Source organism: Lontra canadensis, unplaced genomic scaffold (assembly GCF_010015895.1).
Source record: "Lontra canadensis isolate GAN:19392208 unplaced genomic scaffold, GSC_riverotter_1.0 scaffold41, whole genome shotgun sequence".
Classification (NCBI taxonomy): domain Eukaryota; kingdom Metazoa; phylum Chordata; class Mammalia; order Carnivora; family Mustelidae; genus Lontra; species Lontra canadensis.
In genome coordinates, this window is record NW_022631035.1 from 17484575 (window position 1) to 17509519 (window position 24945).

The 24945-nt window shown below is 59.5% G+C and overlaps 1 protein-coding gene across 7 annotated transcripts; it reads right to left on the minus strand.

Moving 5' to 3' along the window:
• FMNL1 (formin like 1) lies at positions 1-24766 on the minus strand. Of its 7 annotated transcripts, none has more exons than XM_032870987.1 (28): positions 24493-24766; positions 16153-16236; positions 14543-14626; positions 13800-13873; positions 13532-13615; positions 13027-13164; positions 12713-12730; positions 11116-11224; positions 10437-10513; positions 10128-10221; positions 9136-9210; positions 8759-8869; positions 7536-7685; positions 6948-7049; positions 6522-6777; positions 5943-6257; positions 5625-5749; positions 4361-4563; positions 3611-3845; positions 3304-3372; positions 2395-2475; positions 2173-2302; positions 1854-2017; positions 1563-1664; positions 1329-1424; positions 965-1073; positions 711-809; positions 339-453 (listed from the first exon to the last, which is right to left on the minus strand). In XM_032870987.1, the coding sequence occupies exons 1-27, from the start codon at positions 24619-24621 to the stop codon at positions 718-720; spliced, it is 3306 nt and encodes a 1101-aa protein (XP_032726878.1). In that variant the 5' UTR covers positions 24622-24766; the 3' UTR covers positions 339-453; positions 711-717. The 7 variants fall into 7 exon arrangements, with proteins under 7 accessions (XP_032726875.1, XP_032726871.1, XP_032726876.1 ...); XM_032870982.1 differs by having other exon boundaries at positions 14513-14626; XM_032870984.1 differs by lacking the exon at positions 711-809 and having other exon boundaries at positions 1-453; positions 24493-24765.
• Positions 24767-24945: the final 179 nt, after the last annotated feature.

Here is a 24945-nt window from a genome sequence, read left to right on the forward strand (position 1 = left end):
TTTTGCAAACATCTTTATTAATCTTGTATAAAAATAAGGTCCGTGGAGAGTTTCCGGAGCTGGGGATAGAGCGCAAGGTTGCACTTTATAAGTTACAGGCCAGGCTCCGGCTGAGGCTAAGTATGGCTATTAGGGAGAGAGGGGTGCTGCAAGCAGCATTTGGGGGAGGGGCTGGCGATGCTGTCCCCTCCATGCCCCTGCACCCGACCACTTGAGGTGGGACCATCGCGGAGAATGGCAGCAGCGGCAGAGGGGGCTGCCCGGCCCAGCCGAGCTGAGGACCACCTTCCTTGGGCCCCCCTGCTTGCCATCCCCCATTCCCCACTGAGTCCTTGTGCAGAAACAGCAGTTACAGCGAGAGGTCAGAGGTGACCTGCAGGGGGGGTCCTGGGGGGCGCCGGCGAGCGCTTCTGCGGCCTGTGTCTGAGCGGATGTAGGGCTGGTTCCGCAGATCTGGCAGCCAAGAAGAGAGACACTCACCCTTCCGAAGTCTGCCCCGGGGTTAGGACCCTAACTCCAGGCCACAGGCCTCACCCTTGTAGGGACCCCGGTTGTGTGCATGTGGGAAGGGACCTGTTCATGTTTACCAGACCCTGCTCAAGCACACCCCAGCCACGTGTGGCCCCAGGGAGGGCAGCATGACCCAGTCCCCCGAGGGCCCCCAGGGTTGTGGGCAGCTTCTGGGCTCAGAGGCCAGGCTACCCAGGTACCTGGGGGCTAGAGAGGGATCTCTTCTCCCAGGCTGGCCTCACAGAGGAGCCTGGACGTCCGCTTGCCGGTGCGGGCCGTGAAGGGCACCGTCTTGAGCACTGAGGGTTGGGAGGGAGGAGGGAGGAGAGAAAGGAAAAAAGATAGGAAAAGTAGCAAGAAGCAGTGAGGCAGCCAGACCCCTAGGGTTGGGGTGGGGGGAGAACAGCATTAGAAGGACAGACAGAGGATAGAACAGGTCCAGCCAAAGCCTCACCTGTGATGATATCTTCAATGGCCCCATCGCGGTCACTCTCGTAGATGAGTGGCTCCTTCTGTTGCTTCCGCTTCAGCTCAGAGATGAGGTCCATCTGCGGCCTCCGGACCTTGGGTGGTGATGAGGGAGTGGGGGTGGTCACGCAAGGTGTACAGCTGCAGCTCCAGGATCCCCTCTCCCCAGGCCACCAAACCCTAGAACACCTGCCGGCCTGGTCCCCCACAGCAGGCTGGAGCAGAAGGAAGCTATTCCCGTCCCAGGCTGCTGGGGCAGGGTCTGTTCCCAGACATGAGGGTACGGAAGAGGCCTGGGTCTTTGGGATGGGTATCCCTGCAAAGCGCCGAGCTCAGGCGCAGCCGCCTACCTTCGGTGCTGGGGCTTCCTCTTTGCTGGGGGCGTCAGCGCCTGCCTCCTGGGCTACTGCTTCCTTCTTCCACTGTTCCACCTCCTGCTCGGCTTTCTGAGGGGCCGAGGTAGGTCTCCGTGAGGGGAGTCTTATCCCACCCCTGAACAGAAGCATCCCCCACCCTTCACGCTGGCCAGGTGGAGAGGCCGGACGGCCCCACAGGGGTCCAGCCTGCCCACCAGACACACATACCTTGTAGGCCTTGATGAAGCGGCTAAAGAGGGAGAAGAACATGGAGGGGGACGTGGTCTTGGGGTTCTCTCCGAAGTATTCCACCACGGACTCGTAGGCCTCCTGTGGGCACAGCCCGTCAGGCCTGCCAGCACCGACCCCTAGGAGCTCCGGGCGCCTTTAAGACACTGGCCGCTTCATCTCTGCTCCCCCAGGCAGGTGGGCCCCCTGCAACCTCCCCCCACTGTGTCCCTGACCCAGGCCTTCATCCCCCGCCTCCCCACCTCCAGGGCCCAGCCAGCCCTGGCCCACCTGAGCGGTCTTGCTGTCTGCCAGCAGCTTGTCCATGGTGGGCGAGTTGGCCCTCAGGAATTCCTTGAGCACCGTGCAGTCGTCCTGCCGCACAAACTCTCGCTGGGTCAACTCCAGGCCCCTCTGCAGGGAACGCACATCCCCCAGGACGCTGTCCAAGGACACTGGGTGGGGGATGGGGCAGCACAGAAGTAGGGAATCAGAGAGGTGGCATTCTTGTCCAATGACACCCTGTGGGCCCCTCACTTCTCAAACCCCTATCAGTCCCCGGGGCTGAGCCACTCCCCCCACCCGAGGAAGGGGGTACCGGCACCCATACCTGAGCCTGCCTTGTCCAAGAAGTGCAGGTCGCTGTGGAAGCCCGTGAGCTGTGGGTACTTCTCGGCAATGACCTTCACCAGGTAGTGCAGCAGCGTCTGCTTGCGGTCAGTCGACTTCATCTCCAGCAGCTGCGTGCAGGCCTGTCATCAGCCACAGGCCACCAGCAACAAGTTCCCCATCCCCACCCCCAGGCCAGGGAACCCCTCCTCATGCCCCTCACCACATCCAGACTTTGGAGCCGGAAGCCATAGGCTGCCCCACGCTTGCTGCTGTTCATATAGTTGCCAAAGGCCAGGACAATCTGGAGAGGGGGTGCAAAGGGAGATGTTCAGCAGGGCGCCGGGGCTGAGGAAACCCCCTCATGTATACACTGCACAAAAAGACATGGCAAAAAGCCAGCCCCACACACTCAGCCCACACTGCACTCGTGCATGCACCCCTCAGGCTCATGACCCACGTACAAGCCTGTGCACCTGTCTGTCCTATGTGCCTGGCATACCCAATGTTGTTTTTTAAGATCTGATTTTTAAGTAATCTCTACACCCAACGTGGGGCTCAAACCCACAACCCAACATCAAGAGTCACATGCTTGGGGCGCCTGGCTGGCTCGGTTGGAGGAGTATGTCCCTCTTGACCTTGGGGACATGAGTTCAAGCCCCACATTCAGTGTAGAAATTTCTTCAATAAGTAATTATAAATAAACTTAAAAAAAAATGCCGCATAATACTCAACCGACTGAGCCAGCCAGGTGGTCCTCGGCGTACCCAATTTTGTCCTCTGCTATTCCTACCCGGAACTGCGCTGCTCACATTCCCTTGGGGTGTCACCATCTAACAGCCATTTCTACTGGCTCCGGGACACTGCTAGACTCCACTAAGCAGGTGTGGGTGCTCTGCTAATCACACAGTGATCCCCAGAGGGGACTTGGCCCTCCGGAAGAGTCTAAGGTACGCTGCTGTAGACATGACTGCCACCCCTGCCTTAATTCTTTCTACATGAGAATTGGGAACATAACTGTTGCATGCTAGGAGTGCAGGGCAAGGCCGGGGTCTCCCTCTCGCAGCACCCGGAACAGGCAAGGAGTCATGGGGTGGGCCCCACTTCCCAGGCCCTCGCGCTGGGCACTCACCTCCAGGATCTGGCGGAGCTTGTCAGAGGACTTGATGGACATTGAGGCTGCGATTATGGCATTCAGTTGCTGGGGGTGCAATGGGAGAGTCGAGATAAGTTGGGGCAGGGTGGGGGGCAAGGCCATGGGAAATTCAAGTACTCCTAAACGCCCCCTGGGGGAGTGGAGGCTGCCAGCTGCCTCGCATCCACCCAGAACACACCATCCACCCAGAACACATGCCCTGCCAGCCCTGCCCACACCGCTCTGCCTGCCCCGCCCATACCACCCTGCCCCGCCCACACCGCTCTGCCTGCCCCGCCCACACCGGCATGAGCAGCTGGACAGTGTCCGGAAAGTTGCCCAGGAAGGTGAGCGTGGCCATGCGCTCCGGCAGGCGCGGGATGCGGCTGAAGCGTAGCATGAAGCGGTCCTCCTCTGACAGCTCCTCCATGGGTCGCTGCTCCTGCTCAAAGCGGGCGATCAGGCTCCGCTCGTACTCCGTGGGCAGAAAGCGGGTCAGTAGCTCCAGGAAGTCCAGGCCAAGGGCCTGTAGGTCGTACCTGGTGGAAGATGGGGTAGTTATCGCTCTATACCCACCAGTTCTTGAGGACAGGACTAACCCCCCCCCCACTTTCTCGACTGAATAAATGAACTTCAGTATCTGCGATTTGCCAATAACTTCAAGGACCAAGAGGTAGCAGTCAGGTTAGTTGGGAGTTGGGAAGCCACAGGTCCCTATCATACAGTAGGGACAGATGCCCAGCTGTAAATGCCAGGGCCTGAGTGCCCACAGCTGGGCAAGGAGGCAGGGAGGAAACAGGAATGTCTCGGTCTGGGTGTAGACTCGCATTATGGACTGTCTACCAAACTGTCTGCCCTGCCCAGTGGACTCAGTTTTCTCAGTTTTCTCTACCTGAAAATAGGAACAAGGTTCCCAGCCCTACTTCCTGACCAGGGTTAGCATGAAGCTTGATGGGCTCTGCCCCACGGCTGGGGACTCTTTTACTGATAGCCTGATGGCCCCTGCCTAGTAGAGGGGATGGGTTACTTCCAAGCACAGGGCAGAGGTACTCACGTCTCGATGGCCTGGCAGATGCGGTCAGCCCCCAGGTTGCCCTTGCGCAAGGTGATCGCCAGGTTCTTGGCCCGGTTGGCCTCAATGAGGGTGGCCTTGCTGGGGGCCTTCTGGGCTGCCTTACCCTTGAGAGCACTGAGGTCTAGGCTGGGACCTTGGGACTTAGTCTTGAACTGCTCCTCAAAGTCACTCATGTCTAGCTCCTGAGGACACAGGGAGAGGAGGTGAGGCTGGGCCGGCTGGGGTCTGCTACATTCCTGGCTGAACCAGCCATCCAGCCCTGACCACACCACCAGCAGAGAAACAAACCAGTAACCCAGCTCGACCTTGATGGGGGAGACAGGGGGAGAACAAACAGCATCGAGGAGGAAGAACAGCACCCAACCCTGGGGACCTGCACTCCAAGCCCTTAGAGCTGAAGGAAGAGCTGAACTGGCCAGGGGTAAAAAAGGGGAAAGGGGAGGGCATTGCAGGCAGAAGGAACAGCATGAGCAATGGCCTGGAAGCAAGAGAACACAACCCTTCTGGAAAACTAAAAGTAGAATTAGAAGGGCTAGAGGTGCCTGGGTGGCTCCGTTGGTTAAGCATCTGACTCTTGATTTTGGCTCAGGTCATGATCTCAGGGCTGTGAGACTGAGCCCCATGTTGAGCTCCTCACTGAGCCTGGAGCCTGCTTGGAACTCTTTCTCTCTCTCCCCCTCTGCCCCACTCCTGCACTCCACCCTGCTCTCTCTTAAAAAAAAAAAAAAAATGTTGAAACCCTGGTTGCCTGTGGGGGTGGTGGGAAAGAAGCTTAAAAGGAGAAGAGAGAGGGACACCTCGGTCATTAAGCATCTGCCTTCATCTCAGGCCATGATCCCAGGGTCCTAGGATTAAGCCCCAAGTCAGGTTTCATGCTTGTGAGGAAGCCTGCTTCTCCCTCTTCCCACTCCCCCTGCTTGTGTTCCCTCTCTCACTGTATCTCTCTCTGTCAAATAAATAAATAAATAAATAAAATCTTAAAAAAAATAAAATTAAAAAAGGAGGAAAGAGGCCAGACTGTAGAAGGCAGATATACCCTCTGTAGTGAAGGAGGGGAAAGCCTCCAAGGGAGTCAGGACACACTGCCTATCAGATGCACTAACCCTGTTTAGCTTAACCCCCATCCCTGGGCCTCCACGCCCTCATCTATACAATGGGGTGCTGGAGATGACGGAGCACAGTCCAGGCCAAGTCCCCTCCTCCCCCGGTGCCCACACTGGAAGCTAGGCAGGGTCACACTTACCTGTAGCACCTTCTCATCATTGAGCTCAGTGAACACAGTGCCCGTGATCTGGTTGGGTTTCAGTGCCACCCAGTTCAAGAGTGGCATTCTGAACTTGGTCTGTATGGGTTTCTTGGTCTTCACTCCTGGGATGGGGAGAGAGTGGTTGAGCACTGGGGAGGTGAGGTGGGGTGGCTGGTGGGACAGAGGGTCCAGAATGACCTGACAGGGCAGGCAGAAGGCAATAGAAGGTCCCCCCACCCCCATACAGCAGGTCCTGGAGGACACTGAGGTCTAGGCACCTCCGGATCTTCCCCCGGCCCTTGGTGGTCCACTCACCTGAGGCCATCTCAGGACCCGACTCTCCAGAGGGACCTCCTGGAGGCGGGGGAGGTGGCGGAGGCACTGGTCCATCTGTGCCCGGAGGCAGCGGTGGCGGCGGGGGTGGGGGTGGCAAGTCTCCCGGCAGCGGCGGCGGGGGTGGGGGCTCAGAGCCGCCAGGGAGGGGTGAGACCAGGGGGGGTGCCGAAGGCGGGACTTCCTGCTGGTGGGGGAGGCCGAGAAGTGGGGGAGGTGGCGGTGGCGGTGGCGGTGGAGGTGGCGGTGGGGGTGCTCCTCCGGGAACCGGCTCTGCGGCAAGTGGGAGATCTGAGCCTGGAGAGAACCGAGAACCCAAAATGGGGAGGCGGGGTACGGGGGAACCGGAATCACATTCTGAGCCTAGGTGGTCTCGCCTCCACCTCCCCTGCCTACGCAGGCGCACTGGGTCCAGGTCTACCATCCCCGCATCCACCTGAGCCACGCCCACAACCCTGAACCTACCTCTCCTACTCTCCGGGCAGGAGATGTCCCCAGGCTCCCCCTCCAGACCCTGGTTCCCCCCACGCCGACCCCACCCTGCCGGAAGCTCCTGCTTACCTGGGCTGGGCGAGCGGGTGGGCACTCCCGGAGGAGTCGGGCCATCACTGCCGCTGGGAGTTGCCACAGCGACCGGAAGGATCTCGATGGAGACAGCATCCCCGGGCCCCCGCACGATACGGATTAACCCCTTCTCCTCCAGCTCCTCCACCTTCAGCTCTAGGGCGGAGGGCCGCGCCGGGACGGAGGTAGGCACTTTCTCAGGCTCAGGGGGACGCCTGGAGGCGCCCATGGAGGTCGCCTGGCTGAAGCGCTCCTGTGAGCCCGGCAGGGGGCGAGGAGAGGTCAGTGCCTCCGAGCAAGCCTGGCACACAGCCCCCACCCTCTTGTCCCGGGAGAGAAAGTGTCAAACCTAGAAGCCCCAACCGGTGAGTTCTTGGGAGCCCGGCCCGCCCCTGGCCCGGCCCCCTCTGCCCCCAGCCTCACCCGCAGGGTCTCCAACTCCTTTCGAGCCTGGCTTAGCTGCTTTTCCAGCTCGGCAATCTTGGCCATGGATTCGTTCTCCGCGTCCCGAAGCTTCTCTGTCAGCTGTGGCACAGCACATGGTGAGCTCCCACCCGCCGCTGGGCATTGGCACCGCCGGTGAGGGGGCGGCAGCAGGCACGCCTGCCTGCAGGGCTGGGGGAGGCTTCCGGATGTGCTTAGCACCCGGTGCCTGGCGGGTGGGCAGAGCCTGGCACTTGAACCCAAGTAGGTAAGATCCTGAGGGCACTGACGTTCTCTCAGGAGGAGGAACCCAGGCACCACTGAGGAGAGAGGTGGGTGGAGAGGAAACTGGGCTAGGACCACAGATAGGCACCTAGTTCCACCCAAGCCAGGGTGCGGGCTCTGAGCGCAGGGAGAGGGGGGACCTGCCTACCTCAGAGGTCCCGCAGGGTAGGAACCCAGCGAAGGCTCATTGAGAAAGACGCGACAGGATTCAAGATTTGGATTCGGGTCAAAGTCGGGGGCCAGGCAGCCAGCCACCCCCTACTCACACCTAAAACCAAGGCCAAGTTCAGGAGCAGCTCTCACCAGGGCCACCTGCTCCTGCAGCTCCTCCATGTGTTCCAGCACAGCATTCTTGGTCTCCGTGTCCTCCAGCAGCGCACCCACATCAAAAACATTGTCCAAGTACGCTTGGATCTGCACCTGCAGCTTGTCGCTCTCCGTGAGCCGCAGCCTCTGTCCCCAAGACGGAAAGAGCAGGGTGAGGCCCGAGGTGAGAGGACTTCCCGCCATCAGCCCGGGAGCCTGAAGGAAAGGGTCTGAGCCCCAGCCAGCTTTTTTTTTTTTTAATTTCTTATTGAGATATAATTCACATTCCATAAAATTCGGTATTTTAAAGCATGCAATTCAGTGGTTTTTCGTATATTCACAGGGTTGTGCCATCATCACCACTGTCTCATTCCAGAACATTTTCATCCCCCCAGAAGAAACCCTGCTGTTAGCAGTCAGTCCTTACTCTCCCCTCCCCCAACCGTTGGCAACTGCCAGCAGACCTTCTGCCTCTTCTGGACATTCACATAAAGGAATCCAGTACTTGGGCTTTTGTGTCCGGCTGTTTTCACTTAGCATAATGCTTTCAAGGTTCATCCATGCAGTGGCGTGTATCAGAACTTCATCCCCTTACACGGCTGAGTAATATTCCCTTGTATGGTTAGATCATCCCCTCCAGCATTTCGCCTTTTGGCTTTTAGAAAAATCCAAATCCCAATCCAATCCCAAAGGCCTCCCGAAGGAATCAGGGTACCTGCAGCTTCTCTGCACAGGCTGGACCAGGAAGCACCAAGGCCCTCTGCCCACCTTCTCCAGGGCAAGAAACTCCTCTAGGCCCTGGGCCCGTCCGACACGAGCCTGCTCCCACTTCTGCCCAGTATCTCCGTGCTCCCCATTATGCTCTTGAGGCAGAACCTGTCTGAGGCTGATCCTCCCAAAGCCAGACAGGCCCAGGGCCACCCGGAGCCTGTTCTGGTGCCTGAGATAACAGGTCCACGGACCGCGTGGCTAGAAGGTGGCAGAAAATGTTCTACCTCATTCTATTTAGAGTCATCGTTATCTTTATGATTCTCTCCTTGTACAGACGGGAAAAGTGAGACTCCGAGAGAAGAGACCCATCCCAAGTCACATGGGCTTGGAAGTGGCAGACTCGGGATTTGAACCAGATTTGCCAACCTCAGCACCCATGCCACTGAGCCCAGAGCCACACTCCACAGCCGCAGTTAAGTCCCGGGGGGGCGGTGGGATGCAGGGCTCACCTCCAAGTACAAGTCCAGGCCCAGGTGGGTGAACTCATATTGCAGGAAGACACGGAAGTTCATGTTCTCCACTGAGTGTACCACGATGTTGATGAACTGCATACAGGCCACCTGGGGAGCAGGCCCACAAGCAGTTCTGTGACCCTCCAGATGGGGGTGCTCCAAGCCTTCTGTTCCCCATTTACTCCCAAGTCCCTCCTTTTCCCCATTTCTCATTCTACTAACCCAGCTTTGCCCCTACCCACATTTCTTTTCCAGGTCCTCTCCCTCCAGCTTCCCTCTCCCACCAGTCACTCAGGAGCAGAGCCCAGAAGCTAGAAACCTGGGCCCCCTGGCTCCTCCTTACACTGAGGATAGCCAGACCCTCCTGAGCTCACCATGAAGTCAATGTTGCTGTCTTCTTTCTGGAAATATTCCATCAGCTTTTCAAAGCGGTGCTGCTCTCCACACACCTGCATGGGGAGAATGGCTGTCACGAGGGCCCCAGCAACACACCTCCCAAATCATTTCCAGCCTCCACCTCGTGCTTCTACAAGCACCTCCCCACTAAATCAAAGTCAGGCCACATCGCTCTTCTGCTCAAAACCTCCCCTCCCTCTCCATCCCCCCCCAACCCTCCCTTCACGTACTGCATTGGCCACACTGCTGTCCTGGCACCTTCCCACCTCAGGGCCTTTGCACCTGCTGTTCCGTCTGCCTGGTGTGCTCTTACTTGAGATCCCCACCACACCAAGCCTCTCACTTCCCTCACAGCTTTGCTCAAACTTCACCATCTCCACGAGGCCTCCCTGCCCACCCTGTGACCCATTCTCCCTGCCCTTCCAGCGACCTGGACTTATTCCTCAGAGTGTCCACCATTCTCAGATACATTATGTAATCTGTTCATTTAGTGTATTATTCATTATCTGTCCTCCCCTGCCTTCTTTGTTTCTTTTGCTCACTGATGCAACCCAAGGGCCCACTCTGTGCCTGACACATAGTAGGCACTCAACAAATATTATTAAGGGAATGAATGACCACATCCCACCTTATGCATCATATTCTCATGCATCTACTTAACCAGAGTGAGCAGAAGTGTATTCAAGGAACTCTGAGATGCGTGGGCCAAGTCCAGTCTGGATCCAGCCAGGCTGAGGGTCAGAGGTTCAGCAGATCCCCATAGTTGTCCCTGTCGCCCCAGGCAGTGCCCCTACATGACCTGGTACCTGCCCTTGAAAGCTTCCCCCTTCCAGCTTATCCCCACCCTGCGCTCCCCAAATGCCCACCCAGCACTCCCAGCTGCCCCCAGCAGAGGCCACAACTGCCAGCCACAGGACTCCAAGGGGCCCCAGAGAGCAAGCACCCTTTGGGGGTGGGGGGGCCTCAGTACCTCCTTGAAGTTGTCAAAGGCCGCCAGGATGATGTCATGCCCTCCTCGCACCAGGCACACGGCCGCCAGCAGCTCCAACACCAGAGCCTTGGTCCTGGGGACAGGGGGGCCAGTTTATCCCTTGAAAGTCAGCCCCACAGCAAGGGGAGGGAGTGGGCCTGACTGGGGGAGGACAGTGAGAGCAGCTGATGGGGAGTAGGGCTGGAATGAGCCTGGCCAGTAGTCCTGAGAACTGGGGAGCAGAGAAGGCAAGGGGTCAAGTGGTAGGAGACTCTAGATGTGAAGAAAGGTGAGGGGCCCAGGCCTCACCTGGGGTTCTTGTTGTTGAGGCTCAGAGCAATCTCATTGACACAGGCCGGGTGGGTCATGACGAGGCTGAAGCCAGACTGGGGAGAGAGGAAAGGTCAGCTCCTCCAGGCAGACCCCCAGGACTGCCAGCACTGTCGCACCCAGCACCTCAGGCACTGTCAGGGCTCCTGCCTTCTGGTCTCACTGCCTCAGGCCTGGGAAGTTCTTTATAGCCTTTTCTGTGGCTGCCAAAGCCTGGTCCCTCTTTTTAAATAACTTTGTTCAAAAGCCAGTGTCAGGATTCAGCACCCCAGAAACAGGGAGCCCTCAAAGGCCTGCTAAGTGAAGGAGGACAGGCCGTACTAGCCACTCCTCCAGACAAAATCACCCAGAGCGGCTGTCCCTGAGTTCGCTATGCTCAGCCTTCTCTGGTGGTTGTGCCTAGGTCCCTGCCGGAGGCATGTCCATGACCCCAGTCATGTCCAGGGCAGTCCAGAGGGCCCGACTAGGAGGGGGCAGAAATCTGGGCTTCCCCTCAAGCCTCAAGACGCTCAACAGCCCCCATCCCCAGGTCTCTCCAGTGGGGAACAGGGTCAGGGGGGCGGGACAGTGGGTCCCTGAACTTCGGCGGCTGAGGCAGCCCCTGGTGAGGACAGACCCAGCTCCCAGGTACCCTGGTGCCTCATGCCCACTGACCAACCTGGTAGTTCATGATGGCGCGCAAACACATGATACACACGTGGACGTCATCCTTCTGACTAACGATGCGAGAATTCCGCAGGGCCTTCCTGCTGTGGGCAGGGGTCAGCCTGGGTGGGGTCGGGGAGAGGCAGCAGGGGTTGAGTCCTACACCAGGCTTCCCACAACCGCCGGCCCGCCCCAGGCACATCTGGAACATTAGGCAACTGATTCCCATCCACCCAACTAAAGAGGCCACTGGAGGGCACCACTCGGTCCCTAGGACTAGGGCCTGGCATGCTGCAAGGGGGGCAGAGGGAGTGAGGAAGGCAAAGACCCTTAACCGCAACTTGGCATCAATAAGGGTTGCTATGGGGTGCCTGGGTGGCTCAGTGGGTTAAGCCTCTGCCTTTGGCTCAGGTCATGACCCCAGGGTCCTAGGATCAAGCCCCACATCGGGCTCTCTGCTCAGCGGGGAACCTGCTTCCCCCCTCTCTGCCCACTTGTGATCTCTATCAAATAAATAGATAAAATCTTTAAAAAAAAAAAAAAGAAAAGAAAAGAAAGTACAAAAAGTGTTGCTGTGCTGTGGGGGTAGACAGCCTAGAGAGGGAAGACAGACGCTTGGAAACCACCATGGAAGTGCTCTCCACAAGGTGGCGCTCCCAGCGTCCTGGGCTTATCTGCCATCTCGAAAAGGCCAACTCTGAATTCAGATGGTCTGGGTTCCAATCGCAGGTCACCACTTACACTAGGTGAGCCTACTTGATCACCCTGTGCCTCTGTTTCCTCATTTGTACAATAGGAATGGTAATAATAGTACCTTCCTGATGGGGTTTTTGGACTATGAAATGAGCCTGGAACAGTGCCTGATACATAGTAAGTGCTATGCGTGTCCTCGATTATTCTTCACTAAGAAATACGTGATTATTTTTCATTGTTGCAGAACTGCCAATCACGACTTCCACATCAGTGCGTCTTGACAATTCTATCACATTTCCAACAACACCAGGAAGCCCCACCTCCTCCCTCCAACTGCCACATTGTCCTTCTCCTGTCATTACTCAGATGGGCCTGAGTCTTTGCTTATGCTGTTCCTTCCACCTGGAATGCCCCTCCCTGTCCCCACCACTGCCCGTAGAGCCCATATCCATCTGCGAGACATTATGCCAGAGCTATCTCTCCCAGTAGCCACCTCCCCTCTCAGAACCCCTGCTCACACCTCCATGATAGCCTGTCAAACACTGTCCCCTTCTAGACCAAGGGCTCCCAAGGGCAGGGTGATCTGTTTCCTGAGCACCTGCCACCATGCCTAATACATAGAAAAGGCTAAAAAATATTTGTTGAATGAATGAGCAAACAAAGAAACATATTGTGAGGGTTTGGGGCTTAATGTGAAGTTGGACCCATAGACCAATGTTGGAAGGATAGAAGCTGGGGGCCCACATGAGGCTCCTGGGCTGTCTCCTTTCCTCTCCCTGCCTCCCAGCAGGATGTCCTGCATTAGGGTGGGGAGGCTAGCCAGAGCAGGTGAACCCAGGGGTGTCCGCTGAACACCCTACCCCACCCCCACCCAGGGAGCCAACCAGGCATGCACCTGCCCCCAGGTGGCTACGTACCGGGGAGAGGGGGGGCACCTGGAGGCCGCACAGGAAAGAAGAGGGGGTTAGAAGGGTACAAGACAGGTCTCACCAACCCAGAAACACCTTCCTTATCCCAGACCCACCCAGATTCCAGTTTCTAGGTGCCCACCCCTGGAAGGCTTCATAACATGCCCATCTCTCAAGCCCAGCTTGAGGCCCTTACTGGGACCCCCAATGCCAGGCTGCTGCTCCCACCACCCCCAAGGGCCTGGGGTGGGGCTGGCAGGGTGCAGCAGTCTAGGGGTGAATCCTCTCTTCCCCCCCACCATCCTGCAAGGGGCCCCACATACTTGATGGTCAGGTGGCGGCTCTTGGACTGGGGAGGCAAGGCCGAGGGTGGCCCCTTGCTGAGATCTTCCACAGACTGCTCCAGGGGCTTGCTCCTCTCTGAGGCGGGGACCCCATTGTCTGCGCTCTCCATGTCATACCTGCAGGGGTTGGATGGGGTTGGGTGGCCCGCAGCTCAGGGGCCCTTGAGAGCAGGGCGAGGGATGCTAAGGGGAGAGATGGACGGACATGCAGGGGAGACCAGGGGCTGTTCTCGGCGCTGTGCTGGGCAGAGGAGGGGGCCGAGGAAGTCCCAGGTCCCAGCTGGCCACCCCAGGCCATGTCCCTCCCTATCCACGCAGGCCCTGAGGAAGTGGCATCACCCACCACGCGGGTGAGGTGCGCATGAGCCCAGGGTAGGCTCGAGGGCGGCACTGCTTGGACACGGCCAGAGGCATGGACGAGGGACAGGAAGGCACAGACCCGGGCTCTGAGGAATCGTATGAGGGCAGGTGCGGGGGGGCTTACGTGACGGAGCACTGGGCAAAGGCCAGGTACTCAAGGAGCACATCCAGGCCGCGGTTCTCCTCATTGAGGAACTCTTCCACCCACCTGCAGGGCACAGGGCTCCCTGAGCTCCAGCCAGGAGAGAGGTCCTGCCCAGGCTGGGCATGGAAGAGGCGCGGCCAGGGCCCATCCCCAGTAGCAAGGGGAGCAGCAACGGGAAGCCCCAGGAGCCCGCCTGGGGGCAGCGCTGTCCCAGGCCCCGAAGAGGGAAATCTGAGCCCTTGCTTACCCAATATGGTTTGTCCTCAGGGAGATCTCCAGCTCCCGCAGAACCTGTGTGGACTCCTGAACTCGCCTCTTAAACTGGGGACCAAGAACAAGAGAGTCTGGTGGGTGAAGCCCAGGGCCTCCCACAGGCCCATTGAGCGCGGAGGCAGCAGCCAGCAGCCCCTGCCCGCCCCCCATAACTGGCCTTTCACGCTCAGCCTCCCCCACCACCTCCACACACCTACCTGGCAGATCAAGCATCTCGGGCTACACATGGCCCCATACACGGATGAACACGGTACACACACAGACATGTGGCACACACGCACACACGCACACACGCACATCCATACACAAGCACCGTGGGTACAGATATGACACCAGTGCATCCACACATGGACACGTGGGGTGCACACACCTTTATATATGGACCCAAGGGTACACACTCACAACCATATGTGGACACAAAAGCATGCACATAGTACACACACACCCACGCATGGCCACATGGTGTGCACACACGCTGGAGCGCACACACGAGTGGACCCACGTAAGCATCCGCAGCTGGGCCGAGCAGACTGCCCCGGGCCCCCTCCAGCCCCTAAAAATAAACACCCACACTCACACACATACCCACAAAGTCCACCAAAAAGCTGATTCACACAGTTACTCCAGCTGCCCAGAGCTTGGCAGGTGCAAGGGGAAAGGGACAGAGAAAAAGGGGGAGACATATACCCCCAGGTTAGACATCCAGTCCGTCGCTACCTTGCGGCCGACCCCACCAGTTTCCAGGTAGCTCTTCAGCTTCTGGATATAGGCACTGGGAGGGTTCTTGACTTGAAACCGCTCCTGGGGAGATGGAGTGGAGTGAACAGGAAACCAGCCACAGCTACCCCAGCCCTTGCCCCAGAATCCCATCCTCAGCTCTGACCCCAGGCCCCGGGCTCTCCAGGCTCTGAAATACCGAAGGTCTAACCAAACCACCCACCAGGGCACGTTAGAAGACCCCAGTCCTGGACCTTCCTCCCCACAATGGCCTCACAAGCCGCAGCCCTAGTGCAGTCCGGGGGGGGGTGGGGTTTGGAGGTGTCCCTAGTGCCATACACCCCACCCTGGTGACCAGGGTTGGGGCAGGGAGGGGACACGGACCGGCCAGTAGGTGGTACCTTCCCAGCCCCCTGCCCTCCCCGGGCCACATACCGGTCCAGAGCTGGGAGTCCGGGGAGGAAGAACACACTAAGGGCCCCTTCCCAGCTGTCCCGTTCACCTGTGCTGGTGGGAACCTGCGTGTCCCCACCTTCCGTGCTCAAAAAAGCAGCTCCTAACTTCCCTGCCCCACCCAGGGTTCTAAGAGCCACTCACACAAAGAAGCAGGGGCCACAGCAGAGGGCCCCCCAGCGGAGGAGCTCCCATCCTTCCCCACCCAGATCCCCCAGATAACACCCAGCCACCCCCCTCAGCCTCCCACTTCTCCCAGGCCTCTGAGTCCCCAGCTTGAGATGCCAGGCCAAGTGGCAGGGACCCCAAACACAGCCCCCTCTGAAGCAGCTCCCTGCCCTCCCTCCGTGGCCCAGCCCTTACCCCCCAGACTCCATCATGGCCTGCTCATCCCATTCTGGTCCATTAGCAGGAGCCGAAGGCCCAGCCCTCGCTCCCAGGGGAGGCTTCTTGCTCCCCAGCTCCCCACCCCCTGCCTCCCTCCCTCGCCAAAGGACTGCAGCATCCAGGCCCCACCCGGCCCAGCCAAGGGAGAGGGGCCTTCCCTGCCACCACGGACAGCAGCCCTAGAAGCCAGAGAGGCAAGGGCAGCCAGGGAGCCACGGACGTGGCAAAGCCAGATGCCTGCCCAAGCACCAGGAGACCGAGCGTCTAGTTCTCACTCTGCCACTTGGGAACGGTTACCTTTGGCTTGTTGCTTGGTTGACAGTAGCTCCTCTGGCCCCCAGGAAAGGAGGACAGGGATCCTGCCCCTTCCTCCTCACCTCCCATGGGGTCAAAGAGGCCCAGCCCTGGGGTTGCCCCCTCTCCTCCCCAGCCCTGAGCTGGAGGGTCAACAGAGGCTGCTCCAAGAAGCTCTGCAAGGAGGATGGTGACATGGCCGGGCTGGACGGACTGACGGCCCACACTACCCCTGCCAGCCCTTCAGAGGGCATACCCAGCCCTGCTAGGGACTCATAAGGTCCCTGGAGAGACCCATGTCCGAGGGAAGGAGACCCTAGAGTCTTGAAGACACCCCCAGCACACTCTGCAGATGCTACGCAGGCCTCTGGGCAGGGTCTTGGCCCCATGGGCAATGTGGCAGTGCCCCCCTCTCCTGCCAGCCCCAGCCTGGCCAGGGCAGTGTACCCCGCTGCCAGAAGGGGCCTGGGACCCACCTGGTCACAAATGAGCTCCCACTTCTTCTCGTTGTCATACTGGCTCAGCAGCTGCACCTTGTCCGGCGGCAAGTTCATGCAGTTCTGGGGTGGGGGGAGAGACAAGGGAATGACCTTGAGCCTGGGCCCCCAGTGGGAGGGACAAGGTATGGGCATTTTCAGAGGAGCCATGAGGGGTCAGGTCCCTAGGACATCTGTCATCCACGTGAATCCCCGTCACCCTCTCTCCCTGGGACATAAACAGCATTAGTCAATGAGAAAACCGAGGCCCAAAGGCAGAGCACCTTCCCCTTGGCCCAAAGCTAGAAAGTGACACTGGGATTTGGCCCTGAGTCTGCCTGACCCCAGAGCCTGGGCTCTGTCATCCATACGCCACCTCCCCGGAGTGTCTGCCGTGACACTCGGAGCGTGGGTTCTCAGCCTAACTTCTGGGACCTCCGGCAGCCCCGGACTCACTTCCCCATGTGCCATAGGGGGTACCATCTCTTCTCCCACTTGGGCAGGCTCCGTCTCCAGCCACAGGAGCTGTGGCCCACTCCTGCGCGCCACCAGAAACCATGGGGACTGCATGCGGTCCCGGCCCAGGGCACCAGTGTCTCACACACACCGGGAAATCTCTTGCCAGGATGGCATTGGACGTCTCCTCCTCAACCCTCCTCTCCAGCCCCCTCCGTCCTCATCGCTTCTGGAAGCAGGAGACATGAGCCAAGGGAGCTAGTCAGACAGGCAGGGAATTCCAAGCAGGCCCATCACAGCTGGACGGGCAGGGGGATTCCCGGGGAAGGTCACCCGGCCACAGGAACTGCGGCCAGCAGCCGACACGTTGGGTCTGTGCGGCTGGTAGCCCAGGCTGGGACTCCCCTCAGGAGCTATGAAAGGTCAGCCTTGCTCTGCCTGGTCCTCCTCCCCCAGCCACAGATGTGCCTGGCCAGCTTCTCCCTCCTAGGGCAGACACAGGGTCCTGTCCCATGCCACCAGCTCTAGGGGGTCCCTGGCCCCCTTGAACTTCATGTGTCTTCCCAATAGACACAGAAGATGGTGCCAGTCGACCCCAATTCCATAAACCCCAGGCTAAAAGACAGTCTCTTGTGAGTCAGGCCCTAAAGACAGTTCTTGCCCTCAAGGAGTTCTGTCCCACTGGGGCTGTGGGAGTCCCCAGGAATCCCCAGCCCAGAGTCAAGGGGCCCCTGTCACCAGCTCTGGAGGCTCACAACACATCCTCAGTCACGTGGGCCTGAGAGGAGGCCCAGCTGGAGCACAGAGGGGGCCACACCCACCCGAGGCTCCGTAGCCAGCTTCCTCTCTAGGGTGCCGGGCCCAGTTCTGGGGCTCTGGCCAGACCTCACCCCCCCAAAACAATCACTGCTTTGGGTCAGTCCCAGACAACAGGAAGCTGGGTGCTCTCAGCCCTCATTGCCCAAGCTTTCCGGCCAGGGCCCCACTTGAGAGGTGAAACTGCCTACCCACCGGGCCCCCCAGGCCAGCTGGGGATGAGGATACGTCATTCTTCTCCCGATTGCGAAAGTGAGCCCCTGGATTAGGGAAACCGCTGCTGTCTCATCTGCTGCCCTCCCCCAAGGCGCCAGGGGCCAGAACGGCTCCTGCCACCACAGCACCCACTGCCCACGAAGGGCCCTTGAAGCAGGGGGAAGGCCTCCCTTGGACCACTCTCCATCCCTGTCTCTCTCTCTCCTTGGTCTCTCCTGATCCATCCCCACCCCACAGAGATCCATGGTGGGGCAGGGCAGAGCAGGGCAAGGCTCAGGGGGAAGGAGGCAGCCGGGGGGGCCACCAATGTCAGAGAACATGGAACGGTGGCCGACTCGGAGAGGCGGGTGGCAGGGAAGGGGAGTGAGCAGGAGTGAGAGGGGTGGATAAGCTCCAGCAACAGAGCCTTACAGGGACACCTGCTTCCCAACAGGGGTCTTTCCAAGCCATCACCCACCCCAGGGATCTGTCTGGTTCCTGGAATGGCCCCAGTGGCCCTTCTAGAGACCGCAACTAATGCTAATAATGTCCCCAATAAATGTGGTAGCCAGCTCTGCCTGGACGCTTACCATGCCTGGCACTGCTCTGAGCCCCCCCCACGCAGGGGACACCCTCGCCACCATCGGCACCATCGGTCCCATCTCACAAGTACAAGGACGGATTAGTTTAATGAACTGCCCAAGGTTACAAAGCCAGGAAGTGGGCAGCCAGGCCAGCTTTGAGCCCAGAGCTGACTGAACCAGTGCGCTGGCCCTCTTCCCTGGGGTCTGCCCCGGGGTTATTACTGGGGAGGGGGAGGCCTCTGCAGCAGGGTCCACCTGTCTCTGACCATGGTGGCAGGCAGGCCACTCCTTTGCCCCTTCCCCACCTGGGCATGCTCAAGCCCCCGAGGCTACTTGCCCGCCTGCCAGATGGGCTACATTTAGGCTCAGAAATCAGAAATAGCCATGACAGCGCGGAGCACTAATGAGCAGCTGTTCCTCACTGAGCCCACCGAGGAGACGGGGACCCTGAGGAGCGTGACAGGAACCAGAGGGTGCCACTCGCTCAGGGGGGAGCAAAACCCTCCTGGAAAATCAGGCCCTAGACCCCAGACTCAGGGCCCTCTGCAAGGAGGCAGTCCCATGGGGTGGGGGGCTGGGAGAGAAGCCGAGGGTTGGCTGATGCGCTCACATGGGACAGGAAAGGACAGGGAAGGCCAGGTGCGGGGGGTTACACATGCCTCCTGTGAGGGGACAGAGGGTGGAGGAAGAACCTGGGCCAGATTCAGAAGATCCAGCTTCTGGGCCCACCTAGCCTGCCGACTTCTCTTTCTCCTTGAGCCTCAGCTTCCCCCTCCGTAAAATAGGCACACTTCCCTTCTGCCTCACGGCGCCCAGAGCTCCTGGAAATACTCAGGGAGAAGCTGTGTTTTGATGTAATAATAGTTTCCAGTGACGCACACTGTGAAAAGGTGTCTCCCAGACTGGGGGATGGGATGGGTGCCACTGAAGACCCTGAGGGAGGCCCGGTGTGATAAGCAGAAATCTGTGAACACGTCCGGACCCAACAGACCTGCCTCCAAGGCTTGGCTTGAACTGACCCCTTTCCCTGCTGCCCTTGAAGCTTTGGGTCAGAGGAAGAGGCAGAAAAGACCCATCTCGGAGGGTGTGGCCAAGAAAAGGAGCTGATTCCCCAACCTTTCTGTTAGAATGTGTGGGGCCCGTCCTCCCTCCCCGCCCCTCCGTCCTGAGGGTCAAGAGGGGCCTCCAGCCTCACTACTCCAAGACCAGCCCCTGGCAAGCTCTGCCTCGACCCACTGCCCCCCAAGTGCTGACATCTGGAGGGGTCTCCCTGGAGACTGAGCGGCTCTGTCTGCCTCGGGACACAGCCACACCCTCCGGTTTCACTTTCAGCTTGGGCTCAGACTCTGTCCCAGCCCACCTGCCCACCCTCTCCTCATGACGTCTGGCCCTTTGAGTCCCAGAATGCCCTTGAACTTGGCTACCAGGCCCAGTCTCAGACCAGCCCTCCAGGGCCTCCATAGCCTGATGGGCCCAGAAGCCAGGAAGTGCCCCCGAGCCCCCACTTCCCCATGCATCTCCCCTCCGCCCAACTCTCCATGGCCTCGATCTTGGTTTTTAGAGCTCTCAGTGCATCTCCAAAAACAATCCATTTTGTCCAAGTTTTTAAATTCCAGTATATAGATTTTCTGGGGCAGTTAGAGGCAATCCCAGACTTAGAGGAGGGCTCTGGGCCAACTGGCCTCAGGATTAGGTGCCGAGAACCCGAAAATATTCACAGCTTCTCCCATCAGGGCTGAAGGGTCCCCATGGCGGGGACAAGCGCAAGCCAGGTGGGAGCCAGGATGGCAGGCACTGCCCAGACGACCCAAGCCCTGGGGGGAGAATTACAGCAATGACAGTAAATATTCCCCAAACGTCCACGCTGGGCTAAGTGCCATTCCAAGTGCTTTCTATCTACCTATCACTTAAACCTCAAAAAGAAGCTTACACAGCAAATACTCTGATGATCCCCATTTCACAAAGGGGAAACTAAGGCACAAAGTGATTAAGTCGCTTGCCCAAGCTGATCTGGTTGGCAATCTAGTTCAAGAAGACTCAGTTTCCTTCTCACTGAAGGCAGCAAGAAATGTTGAGTCCCAAGCCCCCAGGGTCTCCTGCAGACAGCCTGGCCCCGGTCCCCCCTGTCTGAGGAACCAAGAACAGCCAGCCCCACTTCCTGCCACCCAGCACCCTACGCTTCCTGTTGTTGCCCACACTGAGCTCTTACTCACTGGGGAACCCCCCCACACACAAGCACACCGTGTCTCAGAGGGAAGTGGAGGCCTCCCCACCCCCTCCCCATGTGCACACAGCTACCGTTAGCACCACCACTGCCCCACCCTTCAGGAGAGGTGGGCCCTCCCTCTTGTGGTTTCCGGCCGCCAGGCAGTTTTCGGTCTAGGCCCCACTGTTGCTGACCTGCATGATGGCAGCGAGGGCAGCCTAGCCTGTGATGGCTGAAGTTGGCAGCCTTGGTGGGTGTCGGTCATGGAGGTGGGAAGAGGGGAAAGGCACAGTCTAGAAGGGCCTAGAAGGCCTTGTCATCCCAAACCTCCAGTTTGGAGAGGGCCCTACCCTCTCCCATGTCATCCCCTTCCTCACCGTCAGGGAGTTTCTGGAGCACCTGCTCTGTGTCAGGCAAACTCCACTTAATCTTTCAATGGTCTGCAGAGGCCAGCCTCTTTCTACCCATGGGGATAACTGAAGCTCAGAGAGGTCAAGTAACTTGCTCAAGGTCACCCAGGTAGTAAGTGGCAAAGAGAAAACCCAACGCCCCAGTGTAATAACTCAAAGCTCAGGAAGTTACTCTGCCTTTCCCTCTAGTGGCCTTCTCAGGGGCGGGGAGGCCTGAGCCACCTTCCAGGGCCCCATGCGCCTGGGAAAAATGCAGAGGTAGCCCCCAGAGCAGCCCCACCTGCTCCTGCCCATCTCACCCAACTCTTTGCCAACTGGACCCAGATGTCCCCATGAATCATGCCTACCACATCCCTGGGCTTCCAGGGTCAGTGTGTGCCAGCCTGGCCCGCTAAGAATGTCACCCACCAGCGCCTGCCCAGCCCAGCATGTGCCCACTTGCCCACAGCCCCACTGGGGTTCTCCGTGTAAGACACCCCAGAGATGAGAGGTTCAGGGCCTGATCACCCCTATCTACAGCTACATGTCCCCAAACTTCATCTGCCTCGTGCCAGAGAAGTGCACTGGCCAACACAATGTAGGCCAGGGAGTTCAGGGAAGGGGTCCCGCTGAAAGCAGGACTTCCAGGATCCACACCCTGAGTGGGGCCATCCTGACCTCCCCACACAACCTCCCCAAATGTCTATACCCCTGGGCACATGCTAAGGGCATGTCAGGGGGCTAAGCCCCAGCAGGAAAACTCTTCTCTGAATGGTTCGGCCTCCATGTCGGTCAGCATCACCCTCGACCTCCAGCCCAACATCCGGGGCACCTTCCCTTGGTCCCTTGGCCCCGAGGTCACAGGCACCTCCCTGACCAGACAGATCAGGGGTATCCTATGCCTGGCCAGAAGCATGAACTTCTGGAAGGCCTGGAAAGAGTGCCTTGTCATCCCAAACCCCGACCTTTACAGGGGAAGGTGTGCAAGGAAGACACGAGCCTTGGGCACAGTGTAGGAAAGGCGAGAGCCTGGCGTCTGGCGGGCTGGTTTTCCCACCATTACAGCAGGCCCATGTCTCTGGGCAGCCATCGCTCCTCCACTGTTGCTAAGGCAGCAGCCGGAAAACCCTGGCTCAACCTGCTCTTCCTCCCCACCCCCTTTTTAAGCAGGGGCACCCCTCTCTCTCACAGCCTCCTTAGAAAATTAGCCCGCCCCCCTGCATGGGAGAAGGGCACGGCAGGGAAAGGGAGAGAGAGCTCCATCTCCTGTCTGGCGTAGGCCTTGGTAGGAGCACCCTTCACCCACAGCCAGGAGCCAAGGCATGGTTTGGGGTCTCAAGATCCTACTCCCCACCAGAAACCAAAGGGCTGCCATTAAGCTAAAGGAAGAGCTCCCCTGGGGCCATGTGACAATATGCAAAGGGGCTATGCTTTTGCTGTCAAGACTCGGGGATTCCTGGCGGGCAGTGGGCCCATCACTCGGCTGTCTGAGGCTCTCCTCCTCCTCTCAGACAGTCAGTAAGGACAGGATTCCTCTCTGGCCACAGAGGCAGAGCTCCGATGGAGACGCGCCCTGCAATACTGCTTGCCAGGCTCGTGGTTTTAGCCAAATACTTAGCCCAGGCAGCTGCAGGCAGGGGCCAAGGCCGTCACCCCAGGGCGGGGCTCATGCCCCTGTCGATGGGGAGTGAGGGGAGCCAGGTTCTTAGCCAAGCGACCTTGGGTGGAATGTGTTCTGCTCACACAAGACAAGGGACAGACTGATCCCTCCCCAGAAAGAAGGCCAAGTGTAAACACACTGGGGTTCCTGCGGGCTGGGGTGGAAAGCTCAGCCCCAATGGGTGCTGCTGCTCTAGATTTCTACCCAGCCACCGCTGCTTTCTCCACCAAGACACCCTCTCAGACCCCGCCCTGGGCCTCTGCCCTCCACGCCCTGGTACTCAGGGACTCCCAAAGGCAGTTAGCATCAGATCCAGCCAATCAGAGCTAAGGCCAAAACGCGAGCAGGGCAGTCAAGAACTACACATGCATCAGAAACTCACCATTTGACTTTTGGATTTCCCACTGGTTTGATTTATCCACACCGCTCCTGCCCACTAGTGTGTACCTAACAGAGAGTGGACGGGGGCCAGAACCTCCCTCTGACAGCCTGGCCCCCCCCTGTCCACAGACACACACTTAAGGGGGAAGGACAGACCTATAACCCCCCCCCCCCCCCCTGTCAGGCTGGCAGGGGTCCAGGGATCCACCACCAACTCAGGCTCCCCAGATGGTCCCCCAGAGACTGTCTCTCCTCATTCTCCCCCCTCCCCCATCTGCTCAGCTCAGCTCAGCTTTGCCAGGCCATGGGTTTGGGGAAAGGAAAGCAGGTGGAGAGATGGGGTAATCAGGGCCTGACCCGGTGTGAGGTGTCCCTCCGGGCCCCTCCCTCTCCCCAACCAGATCCCACTGTACCCGATAGCTCCTCCAAACCCCTCCTAGCCTTCCTTCTGGGATGGGGGCAGCCAAGATTTCTAGAAACTATGATGAGGGGCCACGCGGAGAATCTGGCAAGTACTGCCCAGTGACTGGCCAAGGGAGGGGAAATGATGTCAAGGAGGTGGAAGGGACAAAGGACTGAGCACTGCCACACACCAGCTTTGCTCAACTACCTAAGTCTCCCTTGGGCTCCCACGCTCAGACCTGCAGTGCCAGCCTGCTTAGGCTGCGAAGTGCCCCTGGGAAAAAGCACGGCCTCATTCGCCTGTCACCCAGAGTCCAGCAAGGGAGCTGACAGCAGACAGGCCACCAGGCAATTAGAGAAGGGAGCCTGGGCCAGGGCTGAGGTAGGGAGAGGGAAGTGAGAATGAGTGGCCCTTCCCCCTCCCTACTTCTGCCTCCCACCAGGTCTTAGGGAGCCCTGATTTTGCTCTGAAGCCCCTCCCCAAACACATCCTGACTGCTTCCAGGCTCAGCGCCAGCTGATGGCTCTCTCCCCAGGGGCTTAGTCTCCGAGCCCCCCAATTCCTCCAGCAGGCGATAGTGGGGAAGGTGAGTCGACAGGGGTTTCCAGAATTCTGCACCACCCCAAACCAGAGTGGCCAACCCATCCTGACCCCACCCCTCCTGACCTTAATCCCTTCAGTGGGCTGGAGGAAATGCCCAAGATAAGGACCCACAGGCAATCTCTCCTGCACAGGTCGAGGGTGAGAAACACAGACGCTCCCTCTGCGTGATCTGAGGACCCAGCTCCCAGCTGCCCAGGCACGAACGAATCAGGACCGAACACCTGAACTCGGTCTCCAGCTCCCAGCACGTTAAGATGTGACCCGTCCATCTTTAGCCCTGAGACACCAGCAGATGCTCCAGAGCTGCGCCCCGTGGCCCGGTCTGCGTGCAGTGCGGAAGGGGATCCCCCGGGGACCCCCTTGCGTGCTAGGCTCCCAACTTCCTCGCAGGACATTTTTGTTTAGACCTTTAGACCCAGGAGTGCCAGGGAAGGGGGTGTCTTGGGGAAGCAGACTGGGCGACTGCAGAAGAAAGTTTTGGGGGGGGGGGAGTGCTAAGTCACTCTGAAAGCACCCACGGTCACTCCCACCCCCTGTAGGGGCAGCCCCTGGGCCAGGGATCTCCAAGCGGTACCTGAGCCCCCGGCGGCGGGGACGCGTGCCGAGCCCCCGTCGCCCCCCGCCCGCGCCCAGCGGGTCACACTCACCAGAACCCGGTTAAACCTCTCCTCCAGCTCTCGCGCCGCGGGCATCGGCTGCTTGGGCGCCGCGGGCTGCTTGGGGGACGGCGCGGCGGGGCCCGCTGGCTGCTCCGCGCTGCCTGCCGCGTTGCCCATGGTGGTCCCCACCCAGTCGGCCAGGCGCCTCCAGCCTCGGAAATCCAGCTTTCCGGGGGACCGGGGACGCGGCTGAGGGCCTAGGGGTGAGCGGGCGGGGTGAGCAGGGCAGCGGCGGGCGGCTGCGGCGCGGGCTCGGCTCGGCGGCGCTCGGCTCAGCGGCGCGCGAGGGCCGGGGCGCGGCGTCCCATCGGGGCGGCCCCGTCCGAGGAGCCGGGCGGCGAGCTGCGGGGTGGGGGGGAGGAAGTCAGGCTGCAGGCCGCCGGGGCCAGAGGGCTGGGCCGGGGGCAGGAAGCTGCGGCGCGGGCTCCCCCCTCGGCGATT

Excerpts from the sequence above, each read along its gene's own strand:
- FMNL1 (XM_032870980.1), bottom strand. The coding sequence starts at position 24,621 with ATGGGCAACGCGGCAGGCAGCGCGGAGCAGCCAGCGGGCCCCGCCGCG. Across the intron at positions 2,303-2,394 it reads GGCTCCAAAGTCTGGATGTG|CTGCTGGAGATGAAGTCGAC; the intron begins GTGAGGGGCATG and ends GCCTGCACGCAG. Across the intron at positions 1,425-1,562 it reads GCTTCATCAAGGCCTACAAG|AAAGCCGAGCAGGAGGTGGA; the intron begins GTATGTGTGTCT and ends TCGGCCCCTCAG.